General features: G+C 40.0%; 2 protein-coding genes across 2 annotated transcripts; one reads left to right on the top strand and one right to left on the bottom strand.

Moving 5' to 3' along the window:
- Positions 1 to 7,467: 7,467 nt before the first annotated feature.
- On the bottom strand, positions 7,468 to 10,854 carry LOC117466284 (C-type lectin lectoxin-Lio2-like). The gene is made up of 5 exons (XM_034109439.1): positions 10,565 to 10,854; positions 10,316 to 10,398; positions 9,385 to 9,522; positions 7,816 to 7,927; positions 7,468 to 7,695 (listed from the first exon to the last, which is right to left on the bottom strand). Exons 1-5 carry the CDS (start codon positions 10,803 to 10,805, stop codon positions 7,634 to 7,636), a joined length of 636 nt encoding a protein of 211 aa, XP_033965330.1. The 5' UTR covers positions 10,806 to 10,854; the 3' UTR covers positions 7,468 to 7,633.
- A 5,224-nt stretch (positions 10,855 to 16,078) lies between these two features.
- jam2b (junctional adhesion molecule 2b) lies at positions 16,079 to 23,168 on the top strand. The gene is made up of 10 exons (XM_034110684.2): positions 16,079 to 16,228; positions 18,666 to 18,731; positions 19,000 to 19,110; positions 19,255 to 19,404; positions 19,650 to 19,831; positions 20,139 to 20,247; positions 20,342 to 20,449; positions 22,503 to 22,521; positions 22,617 to 22,659; positions 22,804 to 23,168. Exons 1-10 carry the CDS (start codon positions 16,177 to 16,179, stop codon positions 22,840 to 22,842), a joined length of 879 nt encoding a protein of 292 aa, XP_033966575.1. The 5' UTR covers positions 16,079 to 16,176; the 3' UTR covers positions 22,843 to 23,168.
- Positions 23,169 to 23,393: the final 225 nt, after the last annotated feature.

Here is a 23,393-nt window from a genome sequence, read left to right as displayed (position 1 = left end):
CACACACACACACACACACACACACACACACACACACACACACACTTCACCAGCAGACAACTGGTTGTGAAGCCAGAAAATGGTACTGACAGATGGCGAGCAGCTACACTGAGTCACACTCATCTAAACGGCAACAATAAGCAGTCATGGTCTTAAAGGATTTCCAGAGCATCAGGACCTCCAACCCAGAAATCCAACGCTCTCTATTCCATTTATCAATCATTGTTGATGAATGACATATTGAACAGATGTTGTTGTTTTGACAGACTCCCGCCCGGTTGATGCATTTCTTATGAATCTGTTTCAGTGTTTATACCCGCCTGATAATGACCGACCAGATCTGGGAAGGTACCAAATCTAAATATGATATTGTTATGCATCCATGCAATGTGCAGCAAAGCCAGTTTCAGAGTGCAGAAACATATTTCGACAGTGATCTCTTAAATCCAGCAAAAGTCACTTTACGGGGTATTGGAACAATGGAGAATGTGTGCACAGATAGAAGACCAACAATGAGTCTATGGTGAGTAATTGGTAATGCATAAATTAACTTTTATCATATAGTTAGTTTATTGTTTTGTAAAATGTTAAGGGGCCCTATGATGCTCATGTTCAGGTTCATATTTGTATTTTTTCCCTCTACTGTGACCAGGGCCGCCTTAATGCACGGGCTGACCTGGGCTGAAGCCCAGGGGCCTACGGAGATCAGGGGCCTATCATGAGCCAATAAAAAAGTTAAAAAAAAAAAAATTATTAAAAAAAAAATAGTTTTTTATTACGGATGTTTTTAAAAAACATTTAAATAAACAACTTTCAGAATATGAAACTTTTATTTCCAAAATCACACGATAAATACATTTTTGAAGCTTGTAAAGGGAAGATGACAGCTCTCCCTCGCCACTCACTCCCCCTCCCTCCGGCTGACATTATGAATGTAAGGCGTATAGTAATCATAGATAACACGGCAGGGTCCGTTACAGTTTGTTTTCATCTGGTTTCAAATAAACAAAGTCTTGGCTTTCAGAATATTAAACTTGTTTCGGCAAATTCAGATGATAAATACAACGTTGAAGCTTGTAACGGCATAATTACAAGCGGAGAACGGAGTAACTTGACGTCACAGCAGGCATAATAACAGCCGCTGTTTCTCGTGAGTGTTTTCCCCGGGAAACAAACACAATACACACAAACGCAAAAATACACAAACACACACGTACACACACACACTCGCGAGCTTCCCCCAGACCAGTAATCCAAACGAAAACATCTTCACTCCGTAGTATTATGATAATTTGCTCCGCTAATCAATCAGATCGATGGATTCCAGAGATTTTTCTCAAACATGATGACTCAGAAACAGTCAGTGGGCACCACTTAACAGCCGATCAGAATGAGAATATTTGTCACATGTGACTTATTCAAATTGCGAGTGATTGAGTGACAGATGAAGGTTGTTTAGGAGAAAAAGTTTGAGAGTGGTGCTCGGGAAAGGAAATTGTTGAGGGAAAAGGAGTTTGGAGACAAGCAGCTATTACAAAACATGTCGAAGCTTGCAGGTTATTTTAAACCTGTAAGCCAGGATGAGGAGGAAGGACAGATGAGTTCTGTACCAAGCGGCAGCGGGCCTCGGAGCCAAGTAGGCCGTCTGGTTCTGATAGCGATGGAGTAGCGGGAGAGGAAAAACAGACAGGAGGGACATTGGAGGAGATGGAGAGGACGACGAGGACTTGCTACGTGGTGGGGAGCCAACGGAAACTGGACAAATACATGAGGGAGGCCCGATACGTCACTCATCTGGAGGAGAGGACCAGGCGCGCGTAGAGCAGAGTGGAGAAGTGCGATCACAGAGCCTGCCGAGGCTATACATGACTTTCATTTGTTGTTTAAATAGGGGGCCTACAAAACCTATCAGCCCCAGGGCCTGATGGCAGGTTAAGGCGGGCCTGACTGTGACATGTCTCCATACCTTTAAGGTGGGGTAGGTAAGTTTCAGAAACCGGCTCGAGATACGCTTTTTGTTATATTCCATGGAATGCTCTTAACATCCCGATAGCAATGAATATCTGAAGTGCTTTGACAACAAATCCATAAAAAAATTTCATCTGTAGAAGCCGTAATACTGTAAAAAGTACAACCAATCCGTTTAGCCCAACAAGTCCTCCAACTCATACGACCAAATGGGTCGATTGTTTAAGCCCTTATTACGACCAAATATGTTGTTTGTTCAAGCGCTTAATACGACCTATAATTACGTTTTAAAATGGTCGGCCTCTAGTGCTCCCGTTCAATGCAAACGTTACAGAGGGTTGTTTATTCACAAATAACCCTCTCTGTAAAATCCTAAATTGTAGGATAGTTTGGCCATTAAAACGCTTTATGATTAGATTTCTAGCGAGAAGTATATATTTTACTTTTAGAATCCACGTCCAGTCGATATGTAGGATCTATAGTTTGATAGATATTACGAAGATGATTTGAGGTTTCGTCAGGAGAACGTGTATATGCGGCAAGCTTCCATGTAAAGTTACGGGTTGAAAACAGTATTTCCGGTCTCGACGTTTTCATAATAAAACCAATGATCAAATTATTTAACAGTGATATCTGCACTACTCATCCACTAAAAAACATCAGTTTATCCTAGTTAATTATACGACATTAATTGGTTTAAATTGTGTACAATGCTTTTGTGTTTTTCCCATAGGTTTTTCTCTTTCGATTCTGAGAGACACATTTCTTTTTTCAGAGGTTTTGATAGGCTAAAATCACGCCGCAATGCACGTCGGGATATAGTGTTTATGTGATATGAAATCGGAAAACATTCAAAATAATAATAATAATACTTTATTCCGAGTGTTCTTGCTTTTCTCTTTGAAAGTCATCACATAATGGCATTGCAATACACGGTTCGGCTGCATTAAATATTACATACCTGCCCTAGATATGTATTTATAGAGCCCTGATCAGACGACCTTTTGACAAACTGGAAGAGATGCCGCCAAAACTGAATACGTGACGTGGACCATAAATATATCAACAATTAAACAACATCTTCCATTTCATTTCACACAATACGTCTCCTTGCAGTATCAACACTAATTCGGCTGACTTTTATATTTGATCCAATTAGTAGATAGTCTGTATTTACACCATAACGGTGCACAGCTGATAGAAAGGGACTTTTTTGTAGTTTTTAAAGATATTACTGATTTTATGAACTACCTTTCCAACTCCTCATGCAGTTGACTGTTACAGGTCTATACAGGTTCATGGTACAATGCATAAGCTTCACATCGAGAGACTGAAACTGTATTTTCCTTTAACGTTCTGTTTTAATTTCACAATAAAGTGAATAGTCATATTATGTACGATATTATTATGTTTTATTAACTAGACCACTGGTCTAAACCGCACCTCCTAGTGGTTAAAGCACGTTATTGAATTTAGTTGTTGAATAAGTTATATTTATTTAGTTATTGATGAAAACATTTAAATATTAAGAGTAGCCTACATACAAAATAGGGGTCAATGATAGAAATATAGAATGGAAAATATCTAGAAGATACTGTAGTGATCTCTACAATAAAACAGTTTAGTGCAGGACGTCCAAAGATATTAACAGGAGGATGTGCAAAACTGATAAGGCTGAATTTTACTCAGGTGTAACTAAAGTCTGATTTAAGGGTTGTTTATATTTCACATCATTAATCAGAATCTGCAAAGTAACACAAATAAATGTAGTAGAGTAAAAATACCAGGTTAACCTCTGAATTGTAGTGGAGTAGAACAAAGTAGTACATGCTGCTGTAACAAAAACATTTCCCAACTTGGGATCAATAACTTAAGATGATCGATGGCTACTGCCATATTTGCTAAATGTGCATCTGAACCTTGACAAGTGCATGTTTCAGGCTTATCAATTAACAACAGGAGGGGTCACAGACATAAGACCAGCTGTTAAATAAAGCTCTTCTGACCTTAGCTGTCATGTGGTATTAATGCTGCCCATTATGGACACAAGCAATTTTCACCCATGTATTAATTATATGTTTTAAATTTGATAACACCAATGTGTTTCGTATCCCCTAAACCTCCAGGGATGTATACAGTTTAATACTGGCAACTTCTAATTGTGGGAAATACGAAAACGTCTTTTAAAACTACATTTCCCAGTAGAGACGTGCCATAGAACATGTTGCGAAACACACAATAGCCAGCAAGTCCAGTTTTGGATAGTCTGGCGTGGTTCCATTCCATTTCAAAGAGCTGTTTGACACTCGGCGTAACCTTGTCGCACTGCCACTCCAATATCCAATCACAGAGCTTGAAGGCTAATCACGGGGTTTGTAAAGCAAGGCGGATGTTGTAGTCCCAAACGATAGCTGGGGATTCTGGGTAGTGTAGTGTCTTCGGAAACTCTATAGTGTCTAAACTCCGAAAAAACCATTTGTTTCTCCGAATCGAAGGTTAAAAACACAAAAGCTTTGTACATAATTTAAACCAATCAATATTGTGTAATTAACAAGGATAAACTGATGTTTGTTAGTGGATGAGTAATGGAGATATCACTGTGTAATCATTTGACAGTGTGGGGAATACTTCCGGTTTTATTATGAAAACTTCGAGACCGGAAAAACTGTTTTCACCCACGCTAACTTTACATGGAAGCTGCCCCATATACACGTTCTTCTGGCGAGACCTCAAATCATCTTCGTATATCTATCAAACTGTAGATCCTACACATCCACTGGACGTAGATTATAAAAGTACAATATACACTTCTCGCTAGAAATCTAATAAAAAAGCGTTTTAATGGCCAAACTATTCCACAATTTAGGATTTTCCAGAGAGGGTTATTTGTGAATAAACGACCCTCCGGAGCGTTTGCAATCGACAGGAGCATGTTGTGTCTTACACGACCACTAGAGGTGCTACACTTTAAAACGTGACTCTGGGTCGTATTTAGCTGCTGAACAATCGACCTATGTGGTCGTTTTTTGTAGGAGGACAGGCTGGTTTAGCCGGCCTACCTGCCTGTCAGCCTTCCATCGGGGCACAAACTTATCTCGTGACCTGATTGGTCATGTGCGCGTTCGTGTGTGTTGGAGGAGGGGCTCTGTGAGGAAGTGGCAGATTTTCTCCGGTTGTGTATTTTCAAATTCTAGCGATCTCGAGCCAGTTTCTCAAACTTACCTACCCCACCTTTAATGTTCAAAAAGCTCTTTATTTTTCTCACACTGCCTTTTTCACCCTCTGTCTGAAACCAGAGCCCACTCTGCTCTGATTGGTTAGCTGGAGATGTCCCGCCCTTTAGCCTATCTTTACAGTGTGTTAGCCAATTGAAGCGCAAGTGTAACTTATTGATGTCACTATGTTACTGAAGTAAAGAAAGGAGTCCAATGGAGGCGTTTCAAGCAGGGTGTGTCTCACGTGTCAAATGAAAACCTTTTTATCAAACCAAAGAATTAGGATTGTTAATTTGTTGTTTGTTTATATCGGGTGAATGATTACAGTATATGTGGAGCAGCATGCAATCAAAATAGAAGGATGAAGAGCGGCCAGTCATCACCTCGCAGTGGTTAGTCCTCACCTCCACGTCCAAAGGTCAGAAACAGGTCGTGTAGGCCAGTGGAAAATGAGTCACATCACACACAGAGCAACATGTGAGTCCCAGCTGGATCTACAGTAGCACTGGGATGTGTGAATGCGTCAGCTAATAGGCGCTAAGGCTGCTGTATTTTAAAATGGGAAGGTGATGAATGAGAGTAGCCCCATTAACAGAAGAACATAAACATGTCAACACAGCAATGTTGCAGACAGAAGACATGTGATTTTAAATCTTCCATTGCCATGCCATGCCAGATATTTGGCACAGGAACAGATTGCTTTTGTGACTTACTTATCACCCTGAGTTCCTTGAGTTGCTGAGTTGTGTGAGACGGTATTTGGGTCCTAGATGGACTGGAGGTTTAGAAACAACCAAAGGACTGATGGTTATGTCAATGTTTCCTGGTAAACACTCCCCACCTAAACCTTAATAAATCGGCGGGCTGTGGGAGGCGTTTGGCGCAGTGGGTTGTGTGTTGGTGTTCGGATCAGGGGGTCACAGGTTCAAACCCCACTGCAGTCAGCTTGTCGTTGTGTCCCTGGGCAAGACACTTCACCCCAAATTCAAAACGTATAATGACTTAAGTATAATAAACTTCTGCTTGTCTTATATTGTGCTTCTTAAATATATATGTTCAAATATTTTAAACAGTATTCATGTGTTCATAAGCCCAAATTTCAAATGAATTCAGTCAATTCAAGTTGATGTACTAACAAATCTAAGTTGATAAGAAAAAATCCCAATAACAAATGTACATAACCTCGAAATATACCCTTCATATTTCCTCTTCTTATAAACAATCTGAAGCTTCTGTTTTAAGGAATGAGCTGCTAACAAAATAAATAAAAGTTCTGCAGAGCTGTGATGTGCATTTTCAAGTATCAAGAATAGTTTACCTATATTGGATTGATTTTTCCAACTTATACCTCGCCTCTAGTGAGTGGCCCAGCCCTTGGTATATTGTTCTGTATGTGGCCCTCATGAAAGAACACCCCTGACCTAGATACATCCAAAGCTAAACAGCCCTGCAACAATCCTTCTGTTGAAGCTGCAGTTTGTGGTGTTGTTGGATTGCATTGCATTATACAGAAAGGTATTTCTAGTATGTCCAACCCACTATAAGGAAAGGGTTAATAACAAAACAAAACAGATGCAGGAAAGGCTCCAACTAACAATTACGTTCATGTTTCTTAATCTCTCAATTCATTTATTGATACAAAAATTGGTTGTTTGCTCTGTACAATTTCAAAAAATGGTGATCAATGTTCCAATATGGTGTCCTCAGATACAGTAGCTCTAACTGAACTATATTAAGCTCACTGTCATAGAGAAGTAAAGAAGATCATATTCATATTTACGAGCTGGAATGAGAAAAATATTGACTTAAAAATGTTAACTTACAACAATAGAATTGAAAATCTAAATCTAAATCTAAAAATGTAAGCAATTTATCTAATAGTTGACAACTTGATTTATTTAGCAGCTTTAATTGCAGTGCTCCTCTATTATTTACACTGTATAACTTATAGATGAGTTGTACACTAACTGGCAATTGAGTGTAGAGCTTTAATCTACTAGAATCACATTTTCCGAAATAAATATTAAACTCTATTTTTAACGGGTGTGTTGAATCAGCACTTTCTATTTGTGACACACAAACATTGTACTGAACAATATGTGATAAGTGAAATTGAATGTGAATGTAAATAAGTATGTCTAAATATCTTGGTAGCCTACCTAGTGGAGACACATTTAAATACACTTAAATTATACATAATTCAACTAAAAAATAACACATTATGGTGTTTTATTTACAGGATATAGCTTGTTATCAAAAAACAGATATTGAATATAATATACAACATGCTCACAAGTCCTGATTTTCCAGTGTTATTCAATAATTGATTTCATGGTTCTTTCATTCAGTCCATTGTATTCCCAAGATATGATTTTAAACTCAAAGGTAGCAAACTCTTCATCATATCCGCCCAAGGACTAGATAAGATATGAGGTGTGTCTGTATATCCATTAATAGGAGCAGACGAAAGCCTGAGGTTCCCAGCAGGTGAAGTCATTGAACTTTCCATTTCCTGCAAAACAAATTATCAGCAGATCAGAAACACAGTGGTTAATATTCAAACATGGTGCAACATCAAAGTAAACAAGTAAATGATCTATGTCCATTTAGTTCAGGGTTAAACCAGTCCTACCCTGTGGCAGCAATTCCACGCAGTCCTCCAAATCTGACGTGTTGTTGGGCTCCCCTGACAGCCAATCAGCAAAGCCCCAGTGAGAGCCGTCCAACCAGATGAAGCGACCGGTCTGATAACGGGTCATTTATTTAATTAATTCAACAGATACAAACACGGTAATGACATTATGTAATAGGTGAAGGCTAAGTGATTATTAACAGATGTATTCCCCTTTAAGGTAAGTGAGTCATCTCAGGTTGAATGCACGTCTAAGGGTCTTGAACACATTGTCCTCAGTGAATATAATGTTAAAAGTCTGTTTCTTGTTTTAAATATCTGTCCTTGTTGATGTTGCTGCTTTGATGCAAGAAAAATGTCAGACTTCTGTCTGAAATTATAGTATTATCCTATCCTATGATATCGTATGGTAGTCTTTACACTGGCTTCCTGTGTGTCAATAGATTTCAAAATACTGCTGCTGGTTTATAAAGCACTGAATGGTTTAGGCCCAAAATAAATTTCTGACCTCCTGCTAAATTATGAACCATCCAGATCTCTCAGGTCTTCAGGGACTGGTCAGCTTTCTGTCCCCAGAGTCAGAACTAAACATGGAGAAGCAGCGTTCGGTTATTATGCTCCAAATATCTGGAACAAACTCCCAGAAACCTGCAGGTCCGCTGCAACTCTGACTACTTTTAAATCCAGGCTGAAGACTTTTCTTTTTGTCGCTGCTTTTAATTGAACTATTCATATCTTAGACTGCACTGTAACTTTTATCCATGTATTTTTTCTTTTAATGTTTCTTTTATTAGCTTTTCTTTTTAATGACTGATTTTAAATGCCATTTTCTTAATGTCTTTCATTTTTTGTAAAGCACCTTGAATTGCCTTGTGTTGAAAAGTGCTATATAAATAAACTTGCCTTGCCTAGACATGTATTAATGAAATGATGTTGTCACAGCAGCACACAGACAACAATAGTATAGGTAAAGAGGGAAGTCAAATAATAAATAATGAGAGGTATATTAAGGCTTATATAAGAATAGAAGAAGACAATTTATAAAAAATTATGAATAATCGAGTGAAAAATTACTTATTTTTAAGCTGCTCCCATGTGAGAAACAGCCCTCTTCTTCACATCAAGTATTTAAATAAAAGTGCCTTTCTTTGGAAAAGTGTAAATGACTGATGATGTAGTCGGCAATGATATTGTTATTTTAGCGTTCCTCGTTTTTTTGCGTAATGTTTTAAATGTACATTCTTTGAGACTACATAGGAAGTTTTAATTAATATTTCATTGTGAATTTTTTGCACTTTGTTTTACTTTCTTCTTTGCCTTTATCTTGGGACCACGTTAGAAAAAGTGTTCTCACTTTAAAATATTATTTAAAGATAGGTCTTGTTTATCGGATTGATGATACTGTATGATCAAATAATGGCAAGTTCTGATTGACTGCACTAGAGATGCTATTTAAATATGATACAGACTATGACGTGTAAAAAAAGAACATACAACATGATTTATAATCTGATAAATGATGATGGTATTGGATATAAGATACAGCATAAGGTGGCTGAACATACACACCTCCAAATATCTCAGCCCTCCGACCCAGGTGCGAGTCAGACCTCCGTTCTGCCGGATCAGGTTCATCACCTCTCTGTGGACGTGAGGGCTGGAGATGGAGGCCAGGTGACCTCCAGAGAAATGATCCTGGCAGAAGAACTGCAGAGAAACAGAGAAGAAGTGAAGGTGGGATAATGCACATTATCATATAAGAAGTTTAGCTTTAAAAAGGTTTAGTAGTTCATCTTTGAAAAACATAATATTGGTACCTGTGGGAATGTTTATGGACATACAACTGTGTATTTAAACAAGAAACTTTATATTTGTGTTTAGTTCTATTTAATTAACCTGTAATTGCCTGATGTATGCCAACTATAATATTGAATAGGTCAAGTTAAGGTTAAAAGAGTACAGCTCACACAGGCACAGAGAGCAGCTCAGGGTCCTGCAGGGGAAACTCACAAAAAGTGAAGGCATCACTAAAGACGGTGCCCGCAGTTTGCATCGCATCCACGCTGCATTGATGTTGTTGTGTTTCTGTATTTTCAGGTAAGCTAAAGTAATGTAACACATGAAAAGTAGTGACACATATGTATAACAAATGTGTAAGTAAGTGTAACAAACTAGCGGTAATGCCGATATGATATTTACATTGCACGTTATCGTAGTTTTACCGGAGAATTGACGAACATTGTGTCACCTGCGAGCTACTGTAATATGGACTAATGACAGTATGTTATGTATGCTTGTCAGTTTGTTTAACGGGTTAATTGCCAGTAGACTTTTTGATGTTGAGTAATGCAAGATTGAGAATGTAAACGCATGTTTATGCATCACTTATTAGACTTAGCCAACTGTATGCATGCAGCCATGTTGCAGTGATGTGCTTATAGAACTAACATATTCATGTTAAACTTGTGCACGCCTGGAAGTGTCAAAGTGTGCAACATACCTCAGCATCTGCAGCCTTCTTTGGCTCTTTGAAGAACTGGTAACACTTCCCCTCGATCATCACACCAGGGGAACAGCTCTGCCCTGTGGCCAAAAGGGGGAATTACACACTTTTTCTTTTTAAATGATAGGTTTTCCAACTCTAAAACACAACTCACATGCACTTATAAAACATTTCTTTAAACTGTAATCAGTTCTCTTTTCCAATCTCCTTATTAAAGTGTGTGTGCATCATTTGTTCACACTTTACCTTGCTTGTTGTGTTTTGGTGATGATCTTCTTTCTTCAGGACTGTTTACAGCCTGCCTCCTCAATGCCCTTGGCTCTCTTACATGATTAATCACAGGACTGTCTGCTGCCATTGGGGACATCTGGTCTGTTTGGAAAAACTCACTCGCTGTTTCATCCATCATCAAATAGTCGGACCCATCCTCCATGGGAGAGCCCATCCTAGCCTCTTCATTTGGGAAATACTCCTCTGAAGTTTTCATCGGCTGCCCAAAGATGTCCAATGCTGGCCCTCCTTCCTCTTCTGTCTGCTCCGTGTCTTTGTTCTCCAGTGGCTCCAGCTCCATGATTGGCTCGCCCACCATTTCATATCTTGCCTCCATGTCAATGTGCTTCTCTTCAGTCTCCTGGTTTGATTGAGTCTCTTCCTCAAGGTTCATTTGCACCGGAAACTCCTTTTGGGCTTCGTTGTCATCCTCTAGTGGCTCCAGCTCCATGATTGGCCCGCCCACTAATTCATATTTACGCTCAATATCATTCTCCCGCCCTTCCTCACCCTCTTCCTCAAAGTTCTCTTGCACTTTAACCTCCAGTGGCTCCAGCTCCAAAATTGGTTCTCCGTCCAAAACGTAGGTATTCTCTCTTAGAAGCCCCTCTTCCTCCTCTGAGAGACGTTGATTGACAGCATTTTGATTCTGATATGCCGTCCTCAAAGACCTTTCCACTTCTAAAAGCTCCATTTCGCTCAGTTCCTCTTTAGAAATGTCATCGTCCTCCAGTGGCTCCAGCTCCATGATTGGCTCACCAACGATTTCATATCTTTTTTCCATGTCAATGTCCCTCAATTTTGTTTCAGTCTCTTGAACCTCTGATTCCACCTTAAAGTCGGGGTTATCGCTGAGCTCTGGCACATCCTCAACTGGTTCGTTTTCCAGCTCCATGATTGGTTCTCCATCTAAAATGTAGGTCCTCTCTCTCATAAGCCCCCTCTCCACCTCTGAGAGATATTGATTGACAGGATCTTGATGCTGAAATGCTGCCATTAAAGACTTTTCTGTGTTGCTCAGTTCTTCTTCAGACATGTCGTCGTCATCCAGTGGCTCCATCTCCATGATTGGTTTGCCCGCCATTTCAGATGTGTCCTCCATATCAATGTGCCTCTCTTCTGTTTCTACATCTGGCTCCACTTTAACCTCTGATTCCACCTTAAAGTCGGGGTTATCGCTGAGCTCTGGCACATCCTCAACTTGTTGGTTTTCCAGTTGCATTGTTGCTTCTCCGTCTAAAATGTAGGCCTTCTCTCTTAGAAGCCCCTCTTCCTCCTCTGAGAGACGTTGATTGACAGGATCTTGATTCTGATTTGCTTCAGACACGTTGTCTTCATCCAGTGGCTCCTGCTGTATGATTGGTTCACCCACCAGTTCATATTTTTCCTCCATGTCAATGTGGCTCTCTTCTGATTCTGCCTCTTGAACCTCTGATTCCACCTTAAAGTCTGGGTTATTGCTGAGCTCTGGCTCCATCTCAACATCTGGCTTCACGTCAACTTTTACTTCAGCCTTAACCTCTGGATTCAGATTGACTGGAGCTGGTTTTACCTGTTGCTCCTCAAAGCGAGGCCGGACTTGTGGTGCAGGGTCCTCCACCACCACATGACCCTGCACAGGAACCCAGTCTCCCAGCAGAGGGCTCTGGTTGTCTCCAGTCAGCACAGGGTTCGGTGAAACTCGTGAATCAAATGGTGGCCTTCCCAGAGCCACTGCAAAGAGAAACAAATGAGAAAAGGCAGATTAAATGTACATGCCACCATTGGACGACATTGGGCCATTGGACACACACACCCCTCAGACTGTAACACACACACTTTATCATCTGCAGACATGTTGTTTTTCCTTGTAGTATAGTTCTCTTTTGTTTAGAAATATCTTTGTTGTGATTTTGCGTTCAAGCAGTTCAAGTGTGCACTAGTTAATGTGCCTTGTAAAGCATTTCAATTTGAAACAATGACACAACAGACACAACAGAATTATTTGTACATGATGTGATGAGATAAACACAGCGTTGATAATTAACTAGACTCTCTTTAGGGACAAAGCTCATAGAGAAAGTCATAGAAGCATCATTACTGGAAATAAATGATTACAATTAAGCTGAGACTAGATGCTACATCTTCAAGTAATTAGGAAAAATCACCCTTTAATGCAAAATTAAACGGAGCATATTTGTAAAACACAAAGTATAAGAGGTAAACCATATTCTGGAACACACAAAGTAAAACAATTATCAAATCTCTCACCTGCGAGGCTCAGTGCGAGCAATGCCAGCGCCTTCATCTTCTTCTGTTTGAATAAATCTTTGTTTAGTATTGTAGTCTGTGATTTACTGTGCAATGTGCCTCGTAGCAGTGAGTTATTATCCTGTGTGTGTGCTGTTCTCGTTGTGAGTGTATTGTATTTATCTGTTATTAGTGGTACACCTAATCTTTATGAACGCCATAAGTCCAACCTCTTTTATTTCTACTGTCTGTAAATCATAAAACTATGCCTTCCTGTTAACTTATCTTGTCCAGAGCACATATTTTTTCTCTTTTGTTTCCTCATGGCATGCATTTCATAATTAAGAGGGTCGAAAGTTCACTTGTTCAAGGCTCTGCCAACGAAACAAACACCTGGGAAGTATTCAATGATACTGTTCCTAAACACATTTAAGAAATAATGTAGTTGTACTTGATGAATGTTTTGGTATTTATATGCAATACATGTATTTAAGCTTATGTAGTACTGATTGGATTTTTTTTTTTACAGCATACATTTGGCCATGTCACAGCAGGGAGAGAATGACCTCATACCAGTACGATATGAAGGTATTTGTATGTGGGTATTTCTATTTCCTGCTACTTTTTTACTTGCACACACAACAACATTTCAGAGGCAACAATATTGTACTTTTTACCCCCCGTCATTTATCTGACTCGTTGTATTATGTATTATTATTGGTCAACATTAAAGTTCATTGATGCCTTGGTGAAAGTCACAAGATACCTGGCAGCATATATAGTAAACAAAAAAGCGTGCCGTTTACCTTTTATTGTTTCAACTGCAACAATAATGCATTCATATTTGTCTTTAAAATGGTGTGTTATATAGGTTTTTGAGGATGAAAATGGTCTCCAAAGGCTAAAATCCCAGAGTCCCCTCAAGAGGGAGTTTCTTCCGTAACATCACAATGCCACCCTTGTGTTTCTAGCTAACCAATCAGAGCAGACTGGGCTCTGGTTTCAGACAGAGGGTGAAAAGAAGTGCTGCAGCACAGGCAGTATGAGAGAAATAAAGAACATCAAAGCATGGAGACGAGTCACAGTCGTGGCACTAAATAGAAATATGAACCTAAAAAAAAGCAAAATAGGGCCCCTTTAAATAAAATAAGATTATTTTGAAGAATGAGAAGTTACATGTTTTGTACTTTCAGAATATTTTGATGCTTCTTCTTTTGTGCATTTTTTTTCGAGTACACAGTTAAATGCAGAATCTTACTTGCAACAAAGTAGTTTTGCACCGTGGTACAAATACATTTACTTGAGTAAGAAATCTTAGTACTTTGTTTACAGTGGCTGTAAAAGATCAGTTTGCATGTAAAGTCACCTCTTCACGTATATTTGGTTTATATAGGATTGAGAGAGGTTGTTTATGTGAAACAAGTTGGTGTAAAGTGAGTAGTGTGTGTTGAGCGGTGTTGTTCTTGGTGTGTGTGAAACACACGGACTGTATGGTGTAACATGACAACCTGCTCGAGCGCAGCAGCTGGGACTGTAGATGGTGAACAGGTGCTGCAGCAGAGATTTTGAGACTTTGTATTTCTCTTATGCTTTCCACATGTGTCTGCACTGATGGCCCCTGTGTGTGTCCTGTGTGTGTCCTGTGTGTGTCTTTGAGTGTGCATATGGCCACAAATGTGAGCATGTGTGCACATTAACCAGAAAGAGCGACAATGAGCTGTTGTGTGGCTGCTGCTGCCCAGAAACCCAATAGCCAAGGGCACAGAAGCTCAGCAGCAGCTGTCCTCTCTGCACCTCCTATTTCACTCACAGCTCTCACTGAGGGATTTACATCTTTACATTCAGGTGGAGGGTTACACGCTTTAAAGAGGTAGTTAGTATTACACTAAATATGTATTTAATTGTTTCTAAAGAGCTGACTGAATGAGATCATGTGTTTATTTTGTAAAATAATAAATAATACTTATTCTTAACTGTATTGATATACTGCCTTTCATGACCTAAAACACAGCTCAAAGTGCCTTCCAGTAGAAAGAAATCAACAACAGAAGTGATAAGGAGGAGACTGGGAGTGAAAATAATAAAATAATAAAATCCTAAGGAGATACGATGAAGGAATATGATTGAAATAAAAGCAAGTCAATAATGGTAAACACTTTTTTTATTTAATCAATGTGTTAGACACAGAAAGCAAATATCAAACAATAACGATTGATGTTAGAAAAAGTTGGAATTAAATAAAAGCAAAATCATCAAAATACTTTTTAGGCCAAACTATTATATCGGTCAAATAAGTCGAGAGAAATTAAATATATTTAACAGCAAATTGTAGAAGTATAAAGTGGAGTTACCACTACCTTTCCCCTTTATACAAGTACCTGAGTTTTTGGCCACTTGGAGGCGCTAGAAATAAGTTAAACACACAACACTGACATATCACCACATTTTAAGATGATATGAAACAGTTGTGTATTTACATCAAACCGTTGGAAAGCTATACACTATTGTATTTGGAGTTGTGTACTGGTGAATGTCAGTCCACTATTTATTCTCTTTTCGCTCTGTTTTTGGTCTCCACCATCTGATTAGGGAACAATCTGGCCCTTCAGCTGCTTCATAATAGTATGGTGTGTTTTCAGAGGTTTTTTGTTTAAAAAGCGAGTAAATCAGAGCAGTGTTGAACGGCCAAACAATGAGCTGATCTCCTTTTTAAAGCTTAAAATGAACATTGAACATTTTCATTTCATACAATGTACAAATTGATTATTTACACTCACCAAGTAAATCAACCTTGTTTCTTTCAACCCCTGCACGTCATCCGTCGCTGACTAACACTTCTGTATGTTGCACTTACAATAGTTTGACTTATTTGAGGATAATATACCTCCTGGATTCTTACTGTTCTGAATTTGCACCCTCATGGTTAAGGGCTTTTATTTTCAGTCGCTTTTGATAAAAACTTAGTTAAATGAAGTGTGTTTACTTCCCTATGTTTGCTCCGTTCCTAAGAACCCAAACCAGCGTTGGACATGTTGTCACTTGTAGGCGTACATACTCCTGCTGTTAACTAGGAAATATGGACACTAAACCTTGCGCTAATTGTACTGTATGAGAAACTAAGATCAAAGAACGACCCGTCTCAGAGCTCATGTTTCCCCTGCTGTGGGCGGGCGTCTCCCTGGACGTCAGGACAGCAGCAGCTCCTCCGCCCTGTGCGTGCACGCTGCCCTCAGTTGTCCAGGCTGCTCCAGAAAGTGTGCACGTGCTGCAGATGAAACTTGAAGAAGCTGCAAAGACTTTGGAGTAAAACTGTTTTCATCGAGGCTCAGCAGACGGATCTGAACTCACCGGGACTAAACATGAACACCATGAAGGCGTTGGCTCTGACCCTCCTCATCACTTTGATGCACAGTGAGTATTGTTCTGCTTTTAGGAACTTTATTAAGCACTTTACCAACACTCAGAAAAGAGGCTGCAATAGATCTATTGCAAGAAGTTTTCAGAGAAAGACGTGCATGTTAGAGCTTTAAACATGTCTACTGATGGTATTGAGTATTGATACCAGGTATTCTGTTGTTTCAGACTTGTATTTCATTTGAAATCTGGGTCCATAATATCAACATCTTCTCTGAAGGCCTGCATAGAAGACGCAGCATTACATATAAATCCTATATTAAAGGGAAAAGTTAGAGAATGTACCAAAATGATAGGTGTTGGTAGGGGGGTCCAACCTCATTTTTGGAAAATAAACAATTTATTTGGATCCTGCTCTCATATCTTCACCCCAATATCTCTTTAGAAATATATGATAATATATTTTGACTAACAGTTTTTGTTGCTGCAAAGGAAAATGTTAAAGTGAAAAAAAGACTTAACCCTCCTCTATTTCTGACTCCTTCTCCCTCTACTTGTTGTACAGTCCCTCATAAATGCAGCAGCAGAACACATGAATGAATGAAGAGGTTTTCTTAGGCGATGCATGTTTGGTCTTTGCAACAGAGAAGTTGTGAAAAACTGTGATCAATGCTTATGATCTCAGCATGAAGCAGACTGAAATGATTTTGGTTCATGATTTATTGATCAGGCGTGTTAGTGCGCGTCAGGAGGAGAGATGTGATGCGTTCAGGGACTGCATCAGAGGCTGAGATTGTGCAGGGAGTGGTTCTGTTTGGGCTGCGTGTTTACATGAAACCCACTCTGATGCCGTTTGAACCCGAGATCTTCGGCTGATGAAACAAATCTCGTGGAGGAGTCTGAGATCCCAACGCTTCAGTTTGAAGATGGCCCCGTCTGACCCTGCTGTTGATTGAGATGAAATACGACCACTTGCTACCTGGAAAAATGCATTTGGAGTGTTTGTGGGATCTCTCAGGGGCCGAAGCTGCTTTCCAAACAACATGCTTCATGTTGATAATTGCAGTTTTGATGTTTGTTTTGATCTTCCTTGTATTTCCTTATGATCAGGGAACAAACTTCCTCACAGAGATTAACATATACATCCTTATCCTCAGTCAGGGCAAGGCTGATCAAAAATAAAGGATCCAGTGCATGGTGCTGGCATTATTTGCAAAGTGTAAAACCTTTTTAAAGCACTTTCTACTGTATGAGAATCCTAAAAATGCATTTTTTCTATGAGTAAAATAATCAGACAAAAAGTAGAATACAATGCATGTAATTTCTGTTTTTACTGTAGGTTAAATCGGGTTCATGGCAGAGAGGTTTAGGTTAAGCTGAGGGTCATGGTTAAAGGTTCATCCAGTGTGGAGTACTGCACGTGTGTGTCGATATCTGTCTGTGTGAGTGTGTGTTGTGCCAGCTGAGGAGGGTAAGGTTACTTTCTCAAAGAGCTGCTTTGTCTCAACAAGCATGCTCTCCACGCATGTGTGCGCCACACACGCACACACGCACACACACACACACACACACACACACACACACACACACACACACACACACACACACACACACACACACACACACACACACACACACACACACACACACACACACACACACACACACACACACACACACACACACACACACACACACACACACACACACACACACACACACACACACACACACACACACACACACACACACACACATTGATCCCATGTGGTCTCTGCATAATGCCAAACAAGGTGTATGCATTATTACCTCGAATATTAAAGCTCCTTAAGTGATTCTCCGTCGTGGTTTTCTCCTTATTGTCTTGTTCAATTAGTTAAGTCCTTCACCGGGAACAGCAGCTGGGAACGTTTGCAATAACAAATTGTTACCATGGATTTATAGTAAAAGAAACTGCACATTATCAATGGGATTATATTAATTTTTAAACATTATTTATCAATTTTTACTTAGATAAAACTTTGACTTTGGGTTTTCCTGCAGTGAAAACTTGTTGCCATTGAAGTTTATCAAAAACGCATTGATCTAAGCCGGCTACCATTACAGCTTTGGGGCATCTACGGCATATTTTTAGGGTTAGACTCGTACATTGTGTGGAGGAATGCAGTGTGTTCTGAAGGGACACTTCATTAGAGGAGGTTATCGGGTCGGGATTGGGCAGCTTGTCATCCATCACCTGCATTCCTACACACCACCGCTCCTGGCACCACCAGGCTGGTGTGGGGGAAAGAAAGCAGATATGCACATATTCTGTCTTGGGAAGTTCACTTTTTTCTATATGGTGTGTGAATCCATGATGTTTGTCTGTGTTGTCGTGTGTTACGATGGATATCATGTCACTTTTCTGGAAAACAATTTGACCTACAAAAAAGTAGCCTCAACCTGATTGTTTACTGTCTTGAAGATTGACCACAGCTGACCCTCTCTCCTGCAGGTCCTCTCTTTCTGTCAGTGACGGTCAGCAGCAGCAAACCCAAAGTGGAGGTCCACGAACACACAGGTCAGACTCAGCTTATTTGACTTATCCTTAAAATCATACATTATGTTCTTTTTAAACTTGTTCCTAATGCTGTATGGATTTCACCCTAACTTGCCATCACATTTTACACATTAAACATTAAAAAATGTGGCCTAATATGAAACTTTGACAATAGAACTTTAACACAGTTGTGACAGAAATCAACATATTTAGCAACAATTAACCTGAACAGTTACTTCAAAGAAAAGAATATGTACTGTATTCACATTTTTTCCCCTTGTCCTACCAGATGCTGTGCTGGCCTGTGAGTTCAGGACGGAGAAAGATCAGAACCCCAGAATCGAGTGGAAGAAAAAGGGAATGGGGGTGACGTTTGTGTATTTTAATCACAAATTCACTGGTGAGTGGCAGACCTAAGGGATTCCTTTACATCTCTCAACAGAAGTGCCTGATATTGAGTTGCCTTTCTTCCCATCGTCCTTTCATAATCACCCTTTGATTTATTCATGTTGTTAAGCTGTACCTCTGTCCCCTCCCACCATAGGCCAGTATGCCAGCAGGGCGAAGATGGAGGGGGCGACGCTGACGTTTCACTCAGTCTCTCAGAAAGACTCGGGGGAGTATCGCTGCGAGGTGACGGCCAGCGAGGACCACGTGAGCCTGGGAGAAGCTACTGTGACGCTCAATGTGCTCGGTATGAAAGGGACACCTGCCTCTGTTGTCGTGAATATGAAAATATGCTTATATATTAGAGCATCTTTAGTGTCTGTAATGTGATGTATTTTTGAATGAATGTGGGCAGGATTTGGATTATGGGATGCTGCTTGGTGTTTGGAACACTTCAGAGACATGTTTTGTATATATCTGAAACCTGTACTATATTGATGAAAAACAGTATAATCGGTGACCTTTAATCAAAACCCCCCTCTTCTTCCTCAGTGCCTCCTCACGTCCCGTCCTGCGAGGTGCCCAGCTCGGTGTTCGTGGGCTCCGGGCTGGAGCTTCAGTGTAAAGACAAACTCAGCGTTCCCCCGGCCACTTACCGCTGGTACAAAGACAACAAGGCCCTGACCCCCTCAGCAGAGATGCAGTACAGCGCCGACACCAGCAAGGGCACACTCGTGAGTACACACTATAATGATTAATCTAATATATCATATTCCAATTACTTGTATATAGACTCTCCTTGCAATTATTCTTTTGTATTTGTATTTACTTGTACTATGTTATCTGTTTTATTGTGTTACATTGTTGGACGAGCCTGTGACCTGAGATTTTCATTGATATATCTACACTGTACACATGACAATAAAAGCCTTGAAACCTGAATCTAATATACAAACACCTGAATGCACCCAGGAGTATAAAGACTGTTCACATCTGTAAAGAAACACATTAATCTCCTCACTTTGTGTTTTTCTGGAGCAGGAGTTTAGGAGTGTGACCAAAATAGACGCGGGGATGTACCGCTGTGAGTCCTCCAACAGCGTGGGAGCGCCCAAGAGCTGCGTGGCCCAACAACTCAAAGTCATTGATTGTAAGAGGTTTTAGTAAAACTCCTATTTAAAATGTACATGTCTCGCTTCACTCACCAAACACCGAGTAATTCCTCTCTTTCCCCCCCCTCCCAGATCCTTTGAATACGACTGTTTTGATAGCAGGTGCTGCCGCTTTCCTGGCGCTCGTCCTCTTCTGCTGCATCTGTGTGTGTGTCTGCAGGCGCCGAGGCTGCTGCAAGAGTGAGTGGTCGTGTGATGTGTGTGAATTATGAATTTGCTCGATAGAAATGTTTAAAAAGTGCATTCAAAATGTGTAAATGTGACAGGATTAAATGCATTCCTTTATCATTTTAAATGGAAAACTCAGTGCAGTTTCTGTGGTTTAGGGAATATTATTATAGTGTTTTTAAGCGTATTGTTTTTGTTTTATACTGCTCCTATCAGCCTTTTTGTTATCAGGGAAATTACTCTAAAAAGCCACTGTACACCTGCTCAGCCGCAAAAAGCAGACATACCGATTAATTGACTAACTTTAAAGAGCCTGGCATGTGCCTCAGTAGAGCTGAAACGGAGTGAATATTGGATTTACATTCGTCAGGTTGGACAGAAACAGGAGTCTAAATGCATACTTGAGTAAATGTACTAATCACTATCCACCATTACCAACTGATTAATAGACAAATGTGCAGCTTAGTCAGTGACCATTGTTGGGTTCAGAATTCCAGAAAAGACAGACAACTTCTAAGTTTAACTATTTATTGTAAAGAGAGCAAAAATATATATATATTACTTGACCAAGGACTCTTCACGTCTTTGGGAATCACAGGCAGCAAAGCTGTAATCTGTAACCACCGTACACAGGCCATAGTGATAGCCCTATAGTTTACATCTACTACCCACAAATAAACACATGGACATGGGTTACTATTTAAAAAAAATTGTAAATGTATTTAGGAACCTGTCCATGTGATTTTAAGTGGGGGTGGACCTCAAATCCTCTAGGGGGGTCCCGGGCATGCTCCGCGGGTAATATTTTTTATTTATTTTGGAGTTAAATGCATCAATCTGGTGCACTTTGAGGGGAAAATAAAGAGACTAGAGCTATGGAAACACCTATATGAAACAGAGCTCTATACATTTCAATAATCATAAAATCATGGCCATAACCAATAACATACCATTTCCAATATGAAAAAACACTGACACCCTCAAATGGAAATATGTGTTTACATAAATGGTGACCACACCGTTTGAGACCCACTGAGAACTTAGACTAAGTTAACTATCTAAACACTCAGAGTCCTTTACCTCACCTGAGCTGAGCTTATCCCAAGCTTGAATGACGCACAGAGACCAATCAAGGGCTTTGATTTATGATCTGTATGACAGTGGCCATGTCGGCAGGCCACATCATGTAGACAGCCAGTCACCCTGTGTGAGGCAGGCCACTTAACAGGCCTGGCCATCGGGAAACCCCCCGGTCCTCCCGATGGCCAGTCTGGGACTGGGTACAGGAGGCGTAGAGCGAGGGGTCATTGTCCACAAGTGAATCGATCGCAGATGGCGTCGTGGTCGCGGACAAAAAAAAAAGGGAAAAAAACCTAAATTGGTCATGAAATATACTTGGGCGGCCGTTAATATACCTGGGCGGCCCGCCCAAGTAAAGTCTATGTGTGGGAAACCCTGCCATATCCGTAAAGAGCCTCGAACCTCGCGCGACAATACATTTTATTACACAGGGCGTTGCCCGTACATTTATGATTGGTCAAGACTAGATGAAGAGATACCGCGGTTTAGACTTGGTTCTGTTTGGTTGGTGCGCAGACTCAGACAAGAGTCTCTTGGCAACACGATCCTCCAATCATCATTCGGCCGGCTGGCGAAATCCCTCCCTACTCTGTCTCTAACACACATCATTTGTTTTCGCTAACGTTTCTTCAGATATAGCGGGAAACCATAATGTTGCTTCCTAGCTTTGCGTGGGAGCGCGGTATAAGGCCGGTGCGATGTGCTGTTCTGACTACCTCTTTGTATTCTCTCAGTCTCTGCACCTGACCTTGCTACTTTCAATATTGCAAGCTAAACACTTTCGCATGTGACTTTTCCCTTCGTTCCTATCCTCCCCATCATCACTTGGGGGGGTGATTGGGTCCATGTATTCCTAAGTCACAGCAACATAAAATGAGCACAATAAGCAAATAATGTAATAATAAGAATCTTGTAATGTTATATACAAATAGACTCCACACCATGACAATTGTTAACGTTTCTTCTTTGTCGTTTCTTTGAACAGAGGAGAAGAAAATGAAAAGGTGAGGGTTTCACTTGTTTCATCTGACTCTTTTTGCCTGTAACCGTGTGTGTATTAGTTGATAATGAACTCACACTGCCACCCTTTGTCTTTCAGCAACAAATCCTACAACCCTCCTCCTCCGCCTCCCATCCGAAACGTGAGTGATCAGAGGGATTGTTGTCCTGCCAGGGCTTGTTTGGCTCACGGTTGCCATTTAAATTCTGTTGATAAGTTGCTGATAACACTGGTCTCGGCTAACTAAAGGAAATGATTCATTTCATGTCTCTCTGCTCTTTTACAGATCAAGCACTACAAACAAGCTCACTCCTTCATGATCTAAGAGCGGAACACTTTGACTTCAAACCATCCTGAATATAAAGTGTGTACTTCTTCATAAACACACAGGAAAGTTAGTGTCTTTATCTCAGCTCCTTCAAAGCCACATTATATGTTAAATTGTCATATTTTTCTCGAGTGTAAAGACCATTTTTATATCTCTGTTTATATTCATATCTTTCCAGCTTTTCTCAGACTTTATAGGCCAAGTTCACAATGCAGTTTAATCTCTGTTCCGCCACCTATAGGCAAGAAGCTGTTATTCATCCAAATACTGTATAGATTGTATCCTTCTTATTGCCTTTCATTGATATACAGATGCAGAGATGTTGGGGATATGAAGTTCTTTTTTCTCTTTGTCATTTTTGGTATATATATATATTTTTCAAATGTGTGTGTTTGTGTGTTGAGTTTATGATTGTTTAATATTTGGCTGTATAAATTCAAATAATGTGAATTGAGCGACAAATGAACGGGTGTCTACACACACTGAATTGTGCTTTAAAAAGCTTTTGAAAATATTTTGATACTTTTTTGATGTTCAATAAAGAATGA

This window comes from Pseudochaenichthys georgianus, chromosome 21, assembly GCF_902827115.2.
Source record: "Pseudochaenichthys georgianus chromosome 21, fPseGeo1.2, whole genome shotgun sequence".
Classification (NCBI taxonomy): domain Eukaryota; kingdom Metazoa; phylum Chordata; class Actinopteri; order Perciformes; family Channichthyidae; genus Pseudochaenichthys; species Pseudochaenichthys georgianus.
Note: the sequence above shows the minus strand (reverse complement) of the source record. Positions and strands in the feature narration are given on the sequence as shown.